General features: G+C 42.9%; 1 protein-coding gene across 1 annotated transcript in view; it reads right to left on the bottom strand.

Annotated features, from left to right (window-relative positions):
- The window catches only part of MSANTD1 (Myb/SANT DNA binding domain containing 1), a 42,546-nt gene that overhangs the window by 10,196 nt on the left and 11,976 nt on the right, over positions 1-20,374 (bottom strand). The window contains exon 3 of the mRNA XM_074148187.1: positions 8,761-9,025. Coding sequence (XP_074004288.1) covers positions 8,761-9,025 — 265 coding nt within the window. The remainder of the gene's footprint in view (positions 1-8,760; positions 9,026-20,374) is intronic.

Here is a 20,374-nt window from a genome sequence, read left to right as displayed (position 1 = left end):
TAACATGTAAACATGATAAAAATGGTGCCAAACTTAAAAGCAAGAACTTGAAGTTCTTCCTTTTAAACAGCTCTCAGCCTAGGGTAAGGGGAAATCCACCAGTGAGGAAAGAAGGCAGAAAGATTTGCTTAGATTTTAAAGCCATTTAATGATTCTTTTTTTTTTTCCTCATCCTTGCAAGGTCTGATGAGCTTTTCTAGCTATTTAGAAATGTGCACCGTGGCCCTGCACAGTAAACCTCCACAGCCATCCGTATTTTTATGCCCTCTATGCATTCAAAATTTTAATTTCATACATGTTCCACAACCTACTGCTGCGATTTCATAGTCAGAGAATATCTAGCACATCCTACAAATACATGCATATCCATCCAGCACAGACACAAAATAGCTGAATACAGGGCTGACAGCAACCATCGCTTGATACTGATTATTTTTAGTTCAATTGTTTAGGCTATTTGAATGAAAAACATACCAATGAAACCACTATAAGCTATTAGCCAAGTCAACATCCCATGTATGTTTGCCCACGTTGAAACCCCCAATATATTCATCAACAGGGTTTAAAACATTACCATCCTCAGCTGCTCATTGCAACACATTCACGATGGTCAGTCATCCCATCCCCATGGGTGAGACAGCAAAAAGCCACGTGTGAGAACATCTCAACCATGCCAGTGCAAAGCCCAGAAGCAGCATTGAGGCTTCACAGACGTGATTTGAGCCTGGAGGAATGCAAAACATTGTGCCAAAAAGGACAGGAAAAGCTGAGAGGTGGTATTCTGCTGACTCTGCTCTGAGGAGGCCCCCAGGTCCTCATCAGCAGAACTGCTGCCCAGGCACACCAGGGGCAGGACTTTGCATTTGTCCTTGTTGAATTTCACAAGGTCCCTGTCAGCCCATTCCTCAAGCCCGTGTAGGTTCCTCTGAACGGCAGACCTGCCCTCATATGTGCAGACGGCAGCCCCCCAGTTTAGTGTCACCTGCAAAATAGTGAGCATGCACTCCACCATCTCCTCCTTCAGGTTGTTGATATTAAATAAGGCATGTCCCAGTATAAACCTCTGCAGTCCTCAACTTGGAATGAGCCTCTAAGTAGACTACAAGCCATTAACCACTACTCTTCGAGACCAGAGAACCAGCCAGTTTTTCACCCAGCTGGTAGTCCATCCATTTGGAGTATAACATCCCTGCTTGGATAACAAGGATGTTCTTGGAGACCGTGTCAAAAGGGTTTCTGCTGTCAGACTAGACAACATACATCGCTCTACCCCCATCCACAGATCTAGTAATTGAATCACAGAAAGCAAGCAGGTCAGTCAGATATGATTCCCTCTTAGTAAATCTATTTTGGCTATTTCCGGTCACCACCTTCTCCTATCTATGACTGGAAATTGCTTCCAAGATGGCTTGCTCTGTGATCTTCCCAGAAGCTGAAAGGAAGCTGATCAACTTTTAATTCCTGTTCTTGCCTTTTCTGAAGATGGGTTAAACAGTGGCCTTTCTTCACTCCTCAGGGACATACCTCAATCTTCACAAGCTTTCAGAGATGATTCCTGACTCAGTCCTTTTCTACTACTGATATTTCCTCTAACCCTACTCCAGGCACACCAAACTGAGAGATCTGGGCAGTGAAGACTGAGATAAAGAAGGTACCGAGTATCCTCAGCCTTATTACTTGCATCTGCTTTCACTAAGTCACCCACCCCGGTGGTGATTTTTGGGGCAGCCCCAAGTATCAATACAGACTGGGGGATGAAGGGATTGAGAGCAGCCCTGTGGAGAAGGACTTGGGGGTGCTGGTGGATGAAAACCTGGACATGAGCCAGCAATGTGACAAGTACCCCCGTACTTGTCTGCATCGAAAGAAGTGTGGCCAGCAGATTGAGGCTGGAGTACTGCGTTCAGCTCTGAAGCCCTGAACATAAGAGGGACATGGACCTGTTGGAGCGAGCCCAGAGGAGGGCCAGAAAAATGATCAGAAGGGTGGGACACCTCTCCTATGAAGAAAGGCTAAGAGAGTTGGGGTTGTTCAGCCTGGAGAAGAGAAGGCTCTGGGGACACCTTATTGTGGCCATCCGGTACTTAAAGGCGGCTTATAAGAAAGATGGGGACAAACTTTTTAGCAGGGCCTGTTGCAATAGGACAAGGGGTGATGGTTTTAAATCAAAAGAGGGAAGATTTAGACTGGATATAAGGAAGACATATTTCATGATGAGGGTGGTGAAACACTGGAACAGGTTGTCCAGAGAGGTGGCAGATGCCCTGTCCCTGGAAACATTCCAGGTCATGTTGGATGGGTCTCTGAGCAACCTGCTTGAGTTGAAGACGTCCCTGCTCATTGCAGGGGAGGTTGGACTAGATTCCCTTTAAAGGTCCCTGCCAACTCAAATCATTCTATGATTCTATGAAGTTTTCAGGAGTAGGTATTTTGCCTGAATAGGTCAGTACCTTGGTTTTTATGTTCAAGCTCCACTGTGTGCCTAGACCCCATTTTTTTTACAAAACTATCATGATTTTGAAGGAAGAGCTGCTGTTTATTATCTGCCCGCACAGCTGCAGAGTTGCAGCTATATAAAACCAGGTATTTCTCTGGCTCAGAATGTGTTCAGTGGATACTAATTCTTCCACTTCTGACTGCTTACCATAGCTCTGGGCTAAAAAAAAAAAGGATAACTACCAGGAGGTAGGCAAGAGAACTTTGTTAGCTTAAAAGCAGCACCAGCAGCAACCATCTACTTGTATGGAGTCTGGCTCGTACATAAAGAAAAAAGGATGAAATAGATGGAGAGATGAGAAGATAAGGGGGAAGGGAGTGTCAGTCCTTTGGAGAAGAAGTACGAATGCTGCAGGTGGAGGTAAACAGTGAGAACATTCACTGGAACAGTGGTGATGGTTTAGCTTTCTGGCAAAACCAAACCAAATAGCTAGCTTGGTAATATTAATATCAAGTTTTAGGATTCACTGATTTTTAAATTTTTCTCTACAACTGCCAGAAGTCCAGAGAACCCAGCAAGACAGCTGAGAGTTTTTGCCTGCATCAAGGTAAGCGTAACCCCAGCAGAACTGAAGTCTAACACGCCTAAGTCAGTCATTACTGTAACTCATCATAGCAAGTCTTAGTTGCATCCAAAATGGAAAGTTGGATTTTTTGTTTGTTTTGTTTCTCTGTGGTTTTCGTTTGTTTGTTTTAATGAACAGTGAAGAAGTTAAAAGAAACAGGACAATAGTAAGGCTGGGATGCAATAGTTCAGAATTGAGAGAGGAAGATGAGTCAAGCATTCAACACTGACATTGGGCAAATCACTGCCTGAGTGAGCAAGCCAGGCAGAAAAATTAGATAAAAAGCAGGGATAAAGTGAGAAAGCCAGCAGAGCTTGCAAAATAAATTCACACTGAGTTTATCTAGACCTGTTGCTGTTTCATGAGGCTCTATTAAAATCCAGCTGAGAGCAGAGGCAACTGAGAACGCTCTCCAAAAATCCCAGGGATCAAAGTCAAGTTTCCAGTGGACAAAATCTGAAAAACACTGTCAATTCAGTTAATCTAAAAGGTGGTTTCTTGTCTTATTGCAGAAAAGTGAAGAAATTAACGCGCTTTGAGATCCTACTGCCAAAACGCTCCACTGAATGGACTCAGACACCAGTTGAGTAATTTGTGCAGCCGTTGACCTTTCTTCAGACTTTATTCTGTGCCTATTAATCCACCTTCTAAAAGAAAATTATTATAGTATTATGTTCTAGGGAGTTTTTTTAAATCATCATCATTTAGTCAGTAAAAAGCAAGCAATCTATAACTTGCCTTTTTTTTTACTTCTTGCTCAAAACACTATTGCTTTTTTATTATTATTACAGTATTTGATATTACTACTTGCCTTAAGGAATGGATACAAGATCCATCTCCTGGGGTTTCTGAGAAAAGCTTTCAAAATAAATAATAAATAGCAACTGTTCATGAACCAATCAATGGTGAGGAAAAGAAGATGTATGAAAGTACAGTACTAAGTTGTGTGTCTGATATAAATTATTGAAATTAAAGAGGAAGCTAGTAAAATATTCAAATTTAACTTTCTGCTGTAATTTGCACTTATATTTTATCATTTGCTGTAGCAGAGGCCAAATATTCCAGTTGCTTCATGTCATAGAGTATAGCAACAGATTACACAAGCAACAATGTTTAATTGCTACCATGTAAAAATGAAAATAAAAAATTAGACTACCCTTTCATTCAAATCATGAGATTGATTCAAATTTACCAATCATTAACATTAATTGACTGCAATTCAAATCAAAAAGCAACAGCTGCATCCTGTTTCCTAGGCTTCGGGGAGGGTGATGTTTTTGAAAATAATAAATTTGCATTCACACAGTTCTTATTTTTAAACATCAGAAGGAATCAGTCGAAACCAGTGGACCAGTGTGCAAGTTTTACCAACCCTTTTTATAAGCCAGTGTGTATTGTGTCAGTGGAAATATTACAACAGTTACAGTGCACTGTTACACATTAAGACCAGCATCTTAGTGGTGACAGGACAGTGCTTTCTTTTAGAAAGACTAATTATAGGTTTATATGTGCTGAATGCCCCAAGTAGCCTACATAATAGAAAGAATTCAGCATGTATTCCAAGTGATGCTAAAGTGCAAGAGCTGACATGGTAATCTCAGCAAAACTTTTGACGACCAGTGCATCAGAAAGCTTAACTTGGAATTCCAGCAGGCTTGACTCAGCCCTTCCTGCTTTCAAGATGGATAAATAGGGAGGTTTGTGCAGCTCACCGCACAGGTGTCTTTAAAACTGAACATTAAAAACCTGGTGGCTGACCTATCCGCAGTAGATATTTCAGATTCTACTGCAATTCCTAAAAGCAGAAAATTTTACTCAAATGCACCTGCAAAAAACTGTCCCTTCCACCTATGGTGGTGTGCAGAATTTTCCATCCAGCCAATTTCCACAGTGGATTAAACGGTCCTTTAATATACTGAGACTCCCGTAAGAATTACTTCAGGTCATGGTGTGTTTCTTCCCTGAATAGTTTCCTCCAAATGCACTTGGGACTACAGTAGTGCAGGGGAATACAGGAACCGCTCCCAGATCAGCCCATCGTCCCGCTGCCTCACTTCTGACAAAGGTCAGTGTTAAACACTTCAAGAATTGTTTTGATGGACATGTTTTGGGGTGATATTCGCCTGTAAAGACACTTGCTTACTTTTCCATTGACAGCCAGTAATATCCTGAAACCCCTTGTCTTTCATAACTCTAATTTGAAGACAAACAATGTTTGTATTTTTATTTAATAAATCTAATCTGCAGTAAAAATAATAATAATAAAACAACCTACTGCTCTCTTGGTGTCAATGATTTTCAGTGGTAATAAGTTCCACATGCTTATTATGCAGTGTAATACAAATTTATACGACTTTAACTAGTTTTACATTTCTTGCCTTGCAATTCCAATAAATAACTTCTTGTATTACGGCAAAAGAAATGTCTGGTTTACGTTCTGCAAAATAGTACTGTGGTTTTTTATGCATCTCTAGAATTCATTTATATTCCTTTGCCTTCTTTCCAGGCAAGTCACAAACTTTTCCATTTCTCTTAATAAAGAAAGCTTTCCATACCTCAGCCTAATTGTGTTCTCTAATCATCTCATTCTCTTGTCACTTCCTTGAAATATAGGGCAGACGAAGAAACACAAGAATTCAAGGAGGAAATAATGACATAAAACAGATTTATATAATGGCATTTTAACATTTGAATCGTGTTTTTAGCTCAGGTGTGGACAAATGGGATACAATCACCTTAAAATGGCTTTTGTGATGGATCCTCACATGCTGCGAACTTCACCTGAACTAACTTTATTTGGCAGCAGAAAATTGCACTTAGGATCCAAACGAATCCAGAACCAGGGTGAATGCATGGGCTGTGAGCCCCGTACTGCGCTCCCTGCCACTGTAAGCATCCACGGGGTTGCATTAACTGCAGCAACTGTACTAATTACTGGCTAAGAAATGCTCCTCCCCTACCTGTGTATATGTTTCTCTGACTTTGACACCTTCCTCACAATGAGTAATGGCTTTCACCGAGGAAAACAAGCAAAACAATATTTACACAGGATTGCATCTTAAAATGCTATGGGATCCTCAGACTGGAAGGCACCATTGTAAATGCATCCACTGCTTTCTATTTTAGATCCTTTAATGTTTCAGATCTTTAATATCTGTTTCAAGAGTTGTCCCAAGACAAGATATGCCTTAGTTAAAGGTACTGCTTTTTCTTTCGTAGGAAAAAATATTTGTATACATGCACGTACACACATATAGCAATTTTTAGGACAGAAAGTTTATTTTCCTTTAGGAAATTGTGGCACATCACTAAATAATACCATTATCTGATTAAATATTCCAATACAGTTAATTTCTGACTGTCAAAGACAGGCTACAGATCATAGCATCTTTCCAACGCTGTGAACAGGTGCCTAAAAAAGTAAAGGGTCCTGAAGTGGTGGGAAGAAATAATCACTCGAGTGCAGAACACCCCCCTCATTCCTGCTGCTGGTGCTGCATTCTCCCATGTCACCCTTACTAACTCTACGTAATCATTACAAAATATTCTCTCAAAATAGAGCATTTTCCCATCCTCAGGATCTTCTATTTCAGTTTATGCCACAGTGCAGCGATGATGCCCAAAAATACAGCAAGGTAAAGCATCTTCCTCAAGTATCCTCCAGGCACCAAAACGTGGATTATAAAACTCAGCTGCCTCAGAGCAAAGCCAGCAGTCGGTGGCAACTCACATCATTTTCAGTTTCATCACAACGGTTCCTATCCTCACACAGCAACAAGAAGTACCCAGAAAACTGAGTCAGTCACAGCTTTTATTTGTCCCCATTCTCTCCGCCACCTCGCCTTGAAAGCAAAGCACACAGGCGTGCTTTGGGTAAGAACAAACAAGAAGAAAGATGCATTTCATATTCAAGAGTACAAAATGAAACAGCACCGTGACAGTGCAAGGCAGTTTTCTAACTCTCCTAAATTAGCATCTTAATCAATAAGCAGGGAGCTGCAATGCACTGCAAACCAGAAAAGCAGCATGACAGCATGCAAGAGAAGCAATCTTGGAAGTTCACAGAAACATAAGAAGAATCTTTTTAAAAAGCACTGTGTTTCCACACACAGTGTATGTACGTGAGTAATTTTATTTCTTCCCTTCCCCCAATGCAACTGTAAAGTAAAAACATTAATTAGAAAAAAAAATGAGACGGTGTGACTGATGACAACACTGAAAATTTAGAACAAAGGCTGACAGAAATAACCTATTCCACTTGGCAATTACAGCACTTAAATATCGTGCAGTGTTGCTAGACACCTGTAAAATCTCGGTGCCACAAGACGTATGTCTCAGCAGGGAGGACTGCAGATTTAGCAGACTAAGCAAGGGCCTGGTAGCCAACAACTCCTGACTTCTAAATCTGCATCCGAGTGTGAATTGCTGGGTGATGCTGGGCAAATATTTATCATACTTCCAGCTTTCTCATTTACCGTCTGAGAGAAGAACATTGCAAGGATTACAGCAGGGTTAGTACAACATTTTAGAGACGTTAGCATTTGCTGCAAAATATCAAGTTTAATATTAGGGGAAATTATGTTAAAGATTATGCTTGTGGATCATACAAATGGAGAACAAGGACATTCAAAGTTAAGGGTTTACAGGATTTTCCCTAGTTTTCTATTGATGAGTAGTCTCTGCATTAAATACAGTAAGGGTGCCTTACAGAAAAGCGAGCAGTTTTAACATGGTTGCCTGCTGTAATAACCTTTTTTATTATTAATACAAGCTTTGAGGAGAGATTAAATAAAAGAGTCACATATTTGATTTTCTTGCATTACAAGCCCATAGCTAAAATCACCACTCAGGATTTCCAGTATGAGGCAGTTTGTGCCTGACAGAGATAAGAATTTAAAAAAAGAAAAAAAGATATGCAAATATTTCTGTTAAGTTCTAATTATTTCCCCCCCCCCCCCGCAAACAGCAAATGCACAATTGCCTCGTGTTTTCTAAAGCCAACTTCCCCTCCTGACTGACACTGCCTGTTCTTTATCATCCCCTTGTAGACACCTCCGCCCTCCCCCCCACTCCTCTGGAGCAGTATTGACACTGCACATTGATTCTCTCTCTGCAGATATAATAGTTCTTTCGCTGCTGCTGCTTATAATTATAGCAATGTGTGTCACTCCGTAATAAGACATTCAATTATTCTTGGCCCCGCAAAGAGTAACCCTTCAACTCACGAGAACAAAATCTAGGAGCTTCAGCCCCCCAAAACATTATTCTGGTTTGGTTGTTGTTGTTGGTTTTTTTTTTTTAAACTTTCCCTTGCAATCCCGATTCTCACTGGCCACTTCAAACTGCAGGAGTTTCACTGCAAGGAACTGCTGCCAAGCTAACACAATCAGTCCCCTCAGCAAAGACAGAAAAAAAAAAAAATTAAAAAATCTGTTTTCCCACTAAATACATTTCCATCCCTCTGCATCATAACAACGCTAGCTAATTATAACGAAACAAAGTTGTCCCAGAGTTTGACATGAAATGGGGGAAAAAATTAACAATGACGTAACAGCACTGGCAAGAGAGAATTTTAAAAGCGATATGAACAATCTTTAATCGACAGATTTCCTCTAGGAGACTTCTTTCTGAAAGGCAAAAATCACTGCGTTGCCCCTGCTAAAATCTCTTAAAATAAAAAGAATTAACTGAAGCTTACCTGTACTGGAATGTCATATTTGTAATTTTTATCTTTATTTCCTCTCCGTGGCGAATTTCTCCAGTCATTTCAAAGAGTTTGTTAGCCATTTTCTCATAAACTTTGGCATTCCTTTTAGTTTGTTTCAGCTCATCAAAAAATTCTTCCCAAACCAGCATTAAACCTCTCATTTCTGCATCAGTCCAGTTTCTGGCCCTCCTGTGTTTCTCAGTCTGAGAAGAGACAATGTAACTGGGAATTTCTGCTGCAGCCATTGCTGACTGACCTAAAAGGGTTTTAAAAGAGGACACTTAATATAGATTGAGTTTTTAGTTTAGGTTTTTTGTAGTGCAAGACATGCATATGTGGATAAAGAATTTGAATGACAACAGAACATATGAAACCTTTTTGCAACAGCTTGAAGCTTGAGTGCACAAAATGGGGCCTACATCTGACAGGCAGGAATTTAGTTAAAAGCTTTTAAACAGAGAAACGTCATTTTGATGTCACGTTTCCATAGCAACAGAGCAACTGCATAAGCTACAACAACAAAAACCTTTTAACTGAAAGCCAAAGAATCAGGACAAAGTTGACAGGCCATCAATATTAAAGCTTTTAAACACTTTAGGTTTAACAAAAAAAAGATCTATGCAGCCTTTGAGAAGCTACTTTTAAGTTTCTACTTCTTTTTTAGCTTTCCCTTACCTTTTAGGCAGACAATCTGCTAGCAGGGGGTCATGGTCGCCTGAACGAGCTTTTAAGTTGCGCCTTGACAGACTCTCTAGGAGGTTGCAAGGACTGAGGCCATGTACACAAAAAAAAGCTTTTTTTTTTTTTTTTTTTGCAAAGATATTCTGCAAAAAGCTTCAGCCAGCTTCATGAAAACTGTACATCTCTAAGCTAATAAATGTTTAAGCAGGCAGCCTCATTAAAAAGGAGCCTGCATCTGGGTTTAAGAACATGCACAAAATAGTATTTAAGTGTTTAAAAATAGAGAGAAATGTATATACAGTTTCAATATAAAGCCACTTTTTTTTTTTTTCCCCGAGATGTTTTGCTGCTGATAAGCACACACTGCAGTCCTGTCAGTATGAATTTGCCTTTGTAGGTATGTATTACTCTGTGTGTATTTTGTATTCCTAGTAATTTAGATGCTATTTATGCAGCCTCTGTTCTGCCTTAGGACTGCAGCAGAAGCATTTCACCTGCTTTATGGGAAACCTAAAAGGATTATTCAGTGAGTTAAAAAAAGGCTGTGAGATGCTTAGAACTGTGAATAAATTGCTTTGCTGTAAAACAAGCATTTTGAGCTGGTTTGTATGTAGGGCTAAATTCTGCCAGCAGTTATACCAGAGAAGCACCACTTATTCATCGTATTAAATACTGTGCTACACAAGCAGCGGGCCAAATTCTGCCCCCGCTTACGCTCCTGCAATCCGACAATAACCTTCCACAAACCAGTGAGATGCAGGAACTGCATTAATTGAAGCAGTACAACCAGCTAAAGAGAAAGATGTTAATTTCCTACTGTCCCGATATAACCATGTTATGTAAAATATAAATATATAAAACATGGACCTTTCTTATTATTATTTTCTGTTTCAGCATAAAACAGCAATAATGACCTCACTGCAGGGCATTTCCTGAAGATTAATGACAGGCAGGGGTTAATGGCCTGAGGCTCACCCAGTCAGTCCTTAATCCCCAGGAAATGTTCTTGCCTCAATCCTTAATGCTTAAGTATCCTATAAATTGTAAGTCTTCTCATAACCACATCCTTGATCTTAACAATAGTTTAAAAATGCACAGCTTGGTTTGCATCCTGGAGATGGCAAAGACAGCACATAACGTTCCTAAAAGGTACACTAGTAAAATTTGTTGTAACGTTTCCTTCTTTTTATTTATTCTAACTCTTCATTACAAAAGGCACAACAGCATACCATAGAACAGGAGGGGGAGGGGAGGGGGGGTCACACAGAACTTCCACTGATCCAACCCTGAACATGCCTCTGTTAGAAATATACCTGCTGAGTCACTGGCTTCCTCAAGGAAAAAAAAAAAAAAAAAAAAAGGAAGGAAGAAAGAAAGAAAAAAAAGAAAAGGGAAGAAAGAAAGAAAAAAATCTCCTAGCTTCCAAATAACTACTTTTAACTACTAATATGACAGCCTAGCAACTATTACCTTTAAAAATGTGTAAATAGCAGCATATGTTGTGATGATGATCTTGCATGGTTTGTCTCTTGGGTGGCCAGCTGGGAGACATCACATGATCAGGGGACAGATGGTGGTCAGAAGAGGATCAGCTGGTGACACATTCATTTTATTAATTTATTGTTTTGTTTTGTTTTGAAATTCCCATCACTTAACCTTGGGCTCCATGCAGCTATGTTAATAAAACTGTACCAAACTCTGGTGGCCGCGGTGGCCGGGGATCACCAGGGCAGGTTTAAGGAAGCAACATGGCATCCCAGAGAAAAACTGGGACCACCGCTCTCTGGTCCCAGCGCCGAGTCTGACTCAGACCAATGCACTAGTGCAGAGCCAAGCTTGCTTTTCAACCTGTAATAATCCATTAGAGGTTTGTTTTTTCCCTCCAGGTTTTAATCCATCTAGGTTCTGAAAATGCTGATTAACACCACTGAAGCCTATCGCATGATACATACACATTGTAGAAACCCTAAAGAAACGTATGGTCTTTTCTTTAAAGATATTTTTTTCAATCCAGTTTCAAACATGACAACCAGGACAGGGTGGGAGAGAACCTGTCCAGCTGCAACAAGTCCTTTCCGTGACGGTGCTCAACCATTCCTTCCCCTTCCCATCCCCACGTGCCTGGCATATGTGCGGCTGCTCCTCGTGCTCCACACCGTCTGCTGGGACCGTGCCCAGCCCCAGCCCCTGCAGAAGGGGGGTGTTGTTTCCCTGTACAATTCACATCTCTTAACTTTTCTATACGCTGTTTCCTATTAGTGTAATTGACAGATTGATATAGTGGTATAGTGTTATTTAACATCTGTTAAATAAAAGAAATGCTTTCTAATAATACCTCCTTTATTCCCCTCCCCTCAGCACCAGAAGGGAATCTAAGTTTCCAGGACTCAGGTTTTATCCCCTCCTCTGACAAAGTTGTTGATGTTAATTATGGAGACTCCACATGCCTCCTCTGCCTCCCTGAACCACACGTGGCCAAGTGGTTGAGGAAACGACTGTTTTCCTACATGGAGCTGAAAGCAAGGAAAGCTGTTCTACCCCCAAACAATCCCTGCAGCCCCCACCAGAGCCAGGGGAGGAAAAAAACACCTTTCCAGGCTGTGCCTCTCTCTGCTGATGTTCTACAGATCTGCACAGTCTCTGGGAGTCGCTAGCCCCTTGTCCTGGCCCCCGAGTCAGGAGGAACAGCTAAGACAGAACCAGCAAATCTTTGGGGGAAGAGGAGCCCTACGGCAGCGAGAGAGCTAGACATGGGGCCATCAGGAGGAAAAGCTCCATTAGCACTCAGCTGCTTCTCGCCCCTCTCAAGCTAGAGGCCAGACAAGATTCACCATCTCCCTCAAGACTGGCTGGTCACCAAACCCAGAATAACTGCCTCTGCCAGACCCCAGGTGCTGATGGACCTGGCACTGACATCCCTCACACGTTCTGCTCCGACGTCTCTGCTGACAGCAGAGTCCTCCAGCATCAGCCTCCTCCAGCCTGGCACCGAGTACCCAACAAGCAACTGAAGTTGTAACTGTTCTCAATAAAATTATAAAATTAGGATGTTACTTCTCTTGGAAACCACTGAAATACATAACAGAGCTCCTGAGGACATCCTTTGTAGATTACTTCCCCCAGTAGGAGAGAGCTGTTCTCCTCCACTCTCCTGCTCACCTGAGTCCCTCCTCTGATGGGCACTGCAATGATAAGTCTAGAAGATATGAACACTGACTTCAGTGGGCTTGAGGATCTCACTCGTGCCCGTCCTTTTAATGCACACCTGCTCCTAAGAGCTCAGAGAAACACAAATTTAAGGATCCTCTTGCAAATCTCTTCTTCATATCATGTGTCTAAACACCCTACCTTTTTTTGCAATCATTATATATCAGCTTGAATATTAGCTCTCACAGCTGTTCCACCTTTCATGGTGCTCTCTAAAGATAACAAAACCCAAACAGGGTAGGAGGGTTTCTGATTTGCAGATGTGCATCTAATGAAGTTTGCCTATAGATGTTTCTTTCACAGAGTTCAGACAACTACATTAATCCTAACATAACTGTTGACAATACTTCAAGTGATCTGTGCTAACCAACTGTGTAGATAGCCTTCAGCTTTGCAAGTGTGGGCTAAGGCATGCCAAACAAAACTTCCTTTAGCCAAGTTTTAGGGCAAGGGGTTTTCCCTTGCCGTTGCAGGGAGATGACGGCTCCAGTCAGTCAATTACCAGAGCTCAGCCCACAAACTGCAAGCCATCTAACTGTGATTAGAGAAGAGCACGTCCAATCCTGCTGATGGGGATTGTGGTAGGAGAAGTCAGGCAGCACCTTCTCAGCAAATCAGAATTTATTCCATTAGGACGCAAGAAATTTCTGGAACTTCTCTTAAACGTACTTCTGTGCCTGAAATCCAAATGGGCAGCTGCCTATAGAAGTGCTGACACACAGGTCGCTGCCTATTTGGATTTCAGAAATGGAAGTACATTAGCCTTGAGGCCAACTGGTCTGGTCCCAGTTTTATCATTTCTGGCAGCAAACACCCTTTTAGGCAGTGACACTGGGAGGAAAAGGTCCATGCAACGAGGACCATCAGAAGTTTGCATCATCCCATAAAGACACAGGTCCAACTCTCTAAAACACATGGATATTTCGGTAGGGCATCTTGTAATGTCTTGATTACATATAACTCAAAATAACAAAGCTGCTTGTACCCTTTCATATTTAGGGCAAGTTGTTAAAAGCAAGGTCATCCAAAGCACTGGCTCATCACTGGCCCTCGCAGTCCTCCAGTCTGGCCACCAGGAGCGTAACACATATGTGGGCAATAACAAGTCTGGAAATTGGAGAGTGGCTGCAGAACAGGTGTTCATCCTCTGGTTATTTCCGGGCAGGCACACCTTGATAGCCATACTTGATAGACAAGTATGTACATGTCTGTTTAAAAACAAAGCATTTGGGTTTTGCATCGCAGTGGGATACTATGTTTTAAGTTCAAAAAAGCTGTCTGCACGAGTTGGGAGCCTGCCCCACATTTTGCTGTCCAGCAGACTAAAATGCCCACTTTCTAAAGTCTTACTAAAACTGATGGGTTTAGTATCTCTGATCACTGTGTGCTTCAATTTGCAAAAAGGGATAAATATAATGAGAGGAGAAATACTCTTTGCCTTCTGCAAAACCTTGGTCAGAGGAGACAGGCAGGGACAGGCGATCACAGAGGAGAAGCTGCCTTTTTTTTTTCACCTCCATTAAACCAACAGGTCCATGTCAGTGAAGCCGTTGTACTCAGGAGAGTGCTGGAAACCAGGAGGCTCACCCCTAAGGTAGGGAAGCCCCTTGCAGAGAGCGGAGCTGGGCTTGAGAATTCTGATAAGGTCCATGCACCCTTCATGGGTGGGCTCCTTGGGTGATGGAATCGCATGGCTTTGTAAAGGCTCAGAAGCTCTAGAAAACCATAAGGGTCATAAACACAGAGCCAGCAAGTTAATGGCATAAAACAGCACATGAACCACAGCGCCTGCTGTCCCTATACCTGTGAGGGAAGTTTAACAGAGGAACAGTACAAGGCCGGTTGTAAGGGAAGCAAAAAGCTACCTAAACTGCAGGAGGTCCTATCACAAAGACAAAAAGAAAAAGTTACTCAGGCTGAGTAAGTGTAGTAGGTGTCTCACGGTACATAAAAAAAGGACAGTCCCTTTTGTCAGAAGGTCTGCAACCTAACTGGGACATGCCACAAGGGAAACAAACAGGATAGACAGGACAAGTGACAAAATACATTTGAGCAAAGGCCATCACATGGTTGAATAGCTTTTATGTATATCTAAAATAAATAATACCTGCAAAGAAGTTTGACAACAGAAATGGGTGCTCTGGAAGAAGCTGGCTGAGGGGAAGGCATCCTGGCTGACACAGAGCAGAGAAGATTTTGGTATGTCAACGCTTGAAACAAAAAGAACAGAAACCCAAACATCTCTACATAAATGCTCTGGCACGGGGCTGTCTGTTTGGCAGGTTTCCCTGGTGGCAGAGCTGGGTACAGGGCAGCCCAAGAGGACAGTGGTCTGAGAAGGTGCAGGTGAGCTGGAGGCAACTGGAGAGGTTTTTGATTTCATTTTGCTAGACCACATCCTGCTTGAATTTCACTGTAATCAGAACATTTCCCAAAAGCACATTGGTCTTGCTGAACTGGCAGATTCTGACCAAAAATAACTCTTTTGCCTATTTTAGTAGTAACCATGGAAGCCAGCTTTGCACAGACATCCAGTCGGAGAGAGCAGAGTGGTGGGAGACAGCAAGGTGAGCACAGACAAGCTAGGAAATGGGACTTCAGCAGCTTTTGTGGTCAGACCAGGAAGCATAAAGCACAGACAGCGGGGAGAACTGGAATTATGCAGGGCTTTACAAGAAGGAGCTCATGGACTGCAGGGAACCCAAGGAATTCGCTGCTTGGGGAAATCAGGTATAGACTGGTATGTTGGTAGTAGCTAAATTAAAAATAATGCTACTAAGAATGTTTTTAATTACTTTGTAATTTTTTAAGTTTAGGATTGACACAAACACTCATGCTACAGACACTAGTTTAGCATACTGGGGGGAAAAAATCACTTATGTCCAGAAGTTACATCTGGCAGTTACAATACATGGAGGCAGGATGCCAGACTCGATGGACTTTCAGTCCCACACGTTCCTAAATTTTCAGGTATACAGAGAGACACAGGCAATATTCTTTAAAAATTAGTTATATAGTATAGAGAACATCAGTTCTACATGTGTCATACTCTCAGCTTAATTGATAGGAAACAAAGCATTTTGGAGATTTGCTTACTCTTAAAAAAAAAAAATCATTTGCAGGCCCTCAGCATACAGAACAACCCTGCAGTACGTAGTATCAGACAAACTCCTTTTCTGGTGAGCAAGCAACAAATCAGATTACAATGAAAATGGCTCGGTTCCCAATGAATGGTTTCCCAAATTCCACTTGAAAGAAATTATTTTGGCCCTGCTTACTTACAGGGGTTAGTCAATAAATCCTCCTGCCCATGTCTGGTTTTTAGCACATTTTAGCAAGCTACGTGCTGGAAAGTGTCTAGTTCATTAAAAACTGTTCCTAAAATGCCATGCAAATATTTCTCTTTCAGAAGTAAATTCTTCTGAGAACCTGTTCTAGACAGTTCACACTTTATAGACGTAGACCATGATTTAATCCAGTTTGGATTTGAGATGTACCACAAAAGAAGAAAAATAATCCCTGTTGTGCAGAAGCCTGCCCTGTGCCTGAGCGACATTCCCACGACTCAGCAAGGCAGGAGAAAAATGTCGTGTCACCAAAAAACAGATGACAGCAGCTGGTTTGACCGTGGTGATGCTGCAGCTGGACGCAGCATCGCTTCTGCCCCAGCAAGAATTAATGCTGCTGGTGTCATCCCTTGCCAAGGGCAGCATAAAAGGTAGTGATATTTAAATAAATGCTTGAAGGAGGTTATCAATTCATTGATCCATTAGTGGGAAACCATCCCTGGGATTCAAACAGATGAGAGTGTGCCAAGCGCAGGGAGCTTGGCACTGGCGCAGGCCTCCAGCTAAGCAAGTTTTTGCATCGTTGTGATAGCAAGCATTAGAACAGCGTTGAATCAATGGGTTCTAGCTTGCTGTTCTTCCAGAAAGGAGAGCGGTTTGGGCCCTTTTCCAGCAATCTCGGAGAAACTGCAGTGCAAGTCACTGGCAATTCCCTGCCAGAAGCCCAGCCTCACTGCTTGGAGCTTGCTACTATCTTGGCAGCCTGCTGCATCCACCTAGCAGCTGTCTGCATCCCCACACTCTCTCCCTGACTCCCTGCCAAGGCCCACGGTGGATGCGGGGAGGCTCCGATCCCTCGCTGGACCCTGCCCTCCGCCCACAGCCACGCTCCAGGAGAGCCCAGCAATTAGCTCAAGGTGGCCTGGGAACGCCTCACACCAGCTCGTCTGGACGGGGGACGGTGGTGGGATTGGGTCTTGCTGTTCTGCACTTCAGTCAGCCGCAGGTTTTGAAAATAAAAAGCATTAGAGATCAAAGATGTCTGCCAAGCTGAGGAAGGCAGGAGCTTCTCCAACTCTCCTTCTGCGCTTCTGCTCAGAGACCCCAGACTACCCCCAGCTGCGGGCTTTTCCCCTCACAAGGGCTCGCTCAGCTTCCCAGCCCCGCAGAGGAAAATTTGCAAGATTAAAAAAAAATAAAATATTTCAGATAAAATATTTAGGGCACAGGAGATTTTCGTATCAGTTCATAAAAGATTTAGGTACTAAAATGTAAATGGTGTTTGGGGTATTATTGCAAGGCAGCCTCAGGAATGGAAATTTGAGAAAAGTGTTGCAACCTATAGAGCTCAGACGATACTCGAAAAAGGCTGCCTGATCTGAGAGCTGCCAAAAAGATAAGTAACACCAAGTTCACCAGAGCCGCTGTGGTAGCCAAAGAGCTTATCTGCTGAAGTGGTTGCTAATGGAAGTTGAGACCATAACAAGAGGTAGCTGCCATTTCTGGGATGGACCGCCAGCGACGTCAGCCATCCCGCGGCGTCTCCGTATCCTTCCAGGGGAAACACATATGGCTTCCCAGGGACCCAACTGGCAGTGCCACACAGCAGGTCGTGGTTGTTCTGGACTTTATTCCCAGTGCTGTTCTCAAAGTGTTTCAGGGGAGTTTAGTACCCCACCAGAGCGCTACACGGAAAAGCTGCTATCCCCAGTGAAAACACACTGAGTTTCCAGTAGAAGCACCTGTTTCCGTGTTGTCCCACAGAGATTGTGTGGCCACATGGCCTGCGAAGTCCTGCATGGTCTCTTTCCTAACACTTCCCCTGAAAGGATGACTTCTGCCTTTGTGTCTGCTACACAAGTAGCAAGCTACTGGGACATTGAGTTGCAGCTCCAAGACAAATACAGTATTGGGAACTCCAGTGGTAGCTCTCACGTCTTGTGATAGGCAGGAGGATGACCCATCTCAGCACAGAAAGGTTTAGTGCAATATACGTATAACATTGCCCCTTTTAACACAAAGTGGTTGCCAGTATTTGGAGTCTTGTGATTCCTCTTGGTTTACAGCATGCACAGCCTTTCTCCCTGGACATCCCAGGGCCAGCCAGGAGCGGTCATCTCCCCCTCTCACATCCAAGTGCCCCCCTCCAGCTGGCCTTCTGCCCTGGGACGGCATGTCTCCTCTCGCTGCCTTCACCGTAAGCCTGTACTGCAATTGCTTTTATGTTCCTCATTGACTCCTGGCTTTTTCCAGCTGTTTTTTTCCCCTCTCTGTGGCTCTCTGCTGTTTATCAGACACAGCTCTGCTCCGGCCACCCTCCAGCCAGCAGGGTTCAGTGTATATTCCAGCCTGAGCACGCTCCTCCAATCTATTGTTTCAGCTATCGCTAAACCAAGGAGCGTGTATTTGCTTCCTCCCTTGGCCTCGGTGAAATGCTGCCAGCAAACCCATCGGCCCACGGATCAAAGAAACATTCTCTAGCTGTCGCACCTGGAAGCATTCTGGCCAGCCTGAAGAAGTCCATCTGCCTCCTTCTTTTGCAAGTTCTCCTGAACTAATGCATGCCCACAAACCACTTCTGGATGCAAACTTTTCCACATCCAACACCAGCTCTCCAATACCACCAGTGATTTTAAAGTCCTCCCCTGTGCTTTTCGTTCAACGTGGCATTCAGTGCTGTAAACGAGAGGAAGAGCCCCAAATAAGTGTAGATCTGTGCAGGGGAAAGCAGCATGATTTGCTTGCTTGTAAATACCCACTGCAACGTGGGAACTCATAGAATCACAGAGTATCTCAAGTTGGAAGCGACACATAAGGATCATCGAGTCCAACTGTCTGCTCCTCGCAGGACTACCTAAAACTGAATGTCCTGGTTTGAGGTAAAACCACGACACTAAACTATATGACTAAGAGCATCATCCAGACACTCCTTGAACTCTGACAGGCTTGGTGCTGTGACCACCTCACTGGGGAGCCTGTTCCAGTGAGTGACCACCCTCTCAGTGAAGAACCTTTTCCTAATGTCCAGTCTGGACTTCCCCTGATGCAGATGCGGAGGCACGCAAAGCTAGTGCTTCCAAAAGGAGCGACAGTGTACCTGCCACCATCCATTCCTCTGCTGAGTAGATCATGCAAGTGCAATCAACAAGATTAAATTATGGATTAATTGGACTCAGCCTGCAGCAGATTAGCAAGCACTCAAACGACTCTCTTTTGGCAGCAAAGATTATTCTGAATAGTAACAAAGCTGAAGAGCCACAGACCTTGTTTTTAGTCCTGCAGAGCCTACCTATTTCCAGCCAAACTCCACAGGGCGTCGGGCATACCCAGCGTAAATAAGAAACCTAACCCAGAAGTTTGAGGGGGGATTTGGACAGAAAACGAATTGAACCTAAAAACATGCAGATGCGGGAGACATCCAGCATGAAGATGCAAGTACAGACAAGCTGTCCGAAGAGAGTCTGTGGCCGATGTGAATGGCACTAGGGAATTCTTATTTTGTTCCATCCCTAAACAGATGACAGATTTCTGCGTAGCCAGAAGCAGCACTTTTGGATCCCTATATTCCAAGTAAATTTTCAATTGCTCAGAAGGCTGGGATTTTTTTGGTTACGTAAAACAACTTTAATGACTGTAGGACCAGAGACCTAAACAAAACAAGGAACCACCATCTGATTGCAGAAATGCAAGACTAAACAATTTATAAAAACCCAAGCCAGTTCACAACACAGTATCTCATTCTCTTTAATAAAAGTGGCCAGTGTTTTTCATTTACTGTGCAAACAGAAAGCAACAGTGCGTTTCCCAAGGGAGGCACTCTTGTGCAACTGTTTACTAGAGGCACTCGGCCAACTCCAAAGGACTTAGGAAGTCAGTCCTCTTCTCCCCCCACCTCACTGCAAAAAGGTGTTGTAAAAACTACTTGGACTAGCTTTAGTTCCTGTTTTGCTGGACATGTAAAAAAAGCTCAGCAGCCCGATCCAAAAACCTTCCCAACCAAGGGCACGCCAAGTATGACTGCTTCTTGTCAGCATCTCACTAGCCATATAAATGAAAATATACTTCTCTGCCAACATACTGCAGCTTTAACCTGACAGTGATGGCTTATATGCTTCAACATACAGTTTGCACTGACTGTTCCCTCACGCTGTCTTTAATACCCTGTAGCAATATCCCAGTGGCTGAAGCCACTCAAGCAGACCAAAACCCCATCACAGGCAGCAGTCTAAAACACTCAACCCTAATGCCATAGTTTTCTCCATTTGCAACATCTTTCCTCTCTGCACACTATGCTTCATGACAACTGGACTGGCAGATTATATTAAAGCTCATGCATACCTTTTCAAATGATTTCTCATCAAGTCTCAGCGGGAACTAATTGAAGATTAAACTAATCATTCCTTGAGGCCTCTTACAGAGTGTTTTATCAC

This window comes from Numenius arquata, chromosome 5 (genome assembly GCF_964106895.1).
Source record: "Numenius arquata chromosome 5, bNumArq3.hap1.1, whole genome shotgun sequence".
NCBI classification, from domain to species: Eukaryota; Metazoa; Chordata; class Aves; order Charadriiformes; family Scolopacidae; genus Numenius; species Numenius arquata.
The sequence above is the reverse complement of the archived record's forward strand: the minus strand, read 5'-3'. Positions and strand labels throughout refer to the sequence as shown.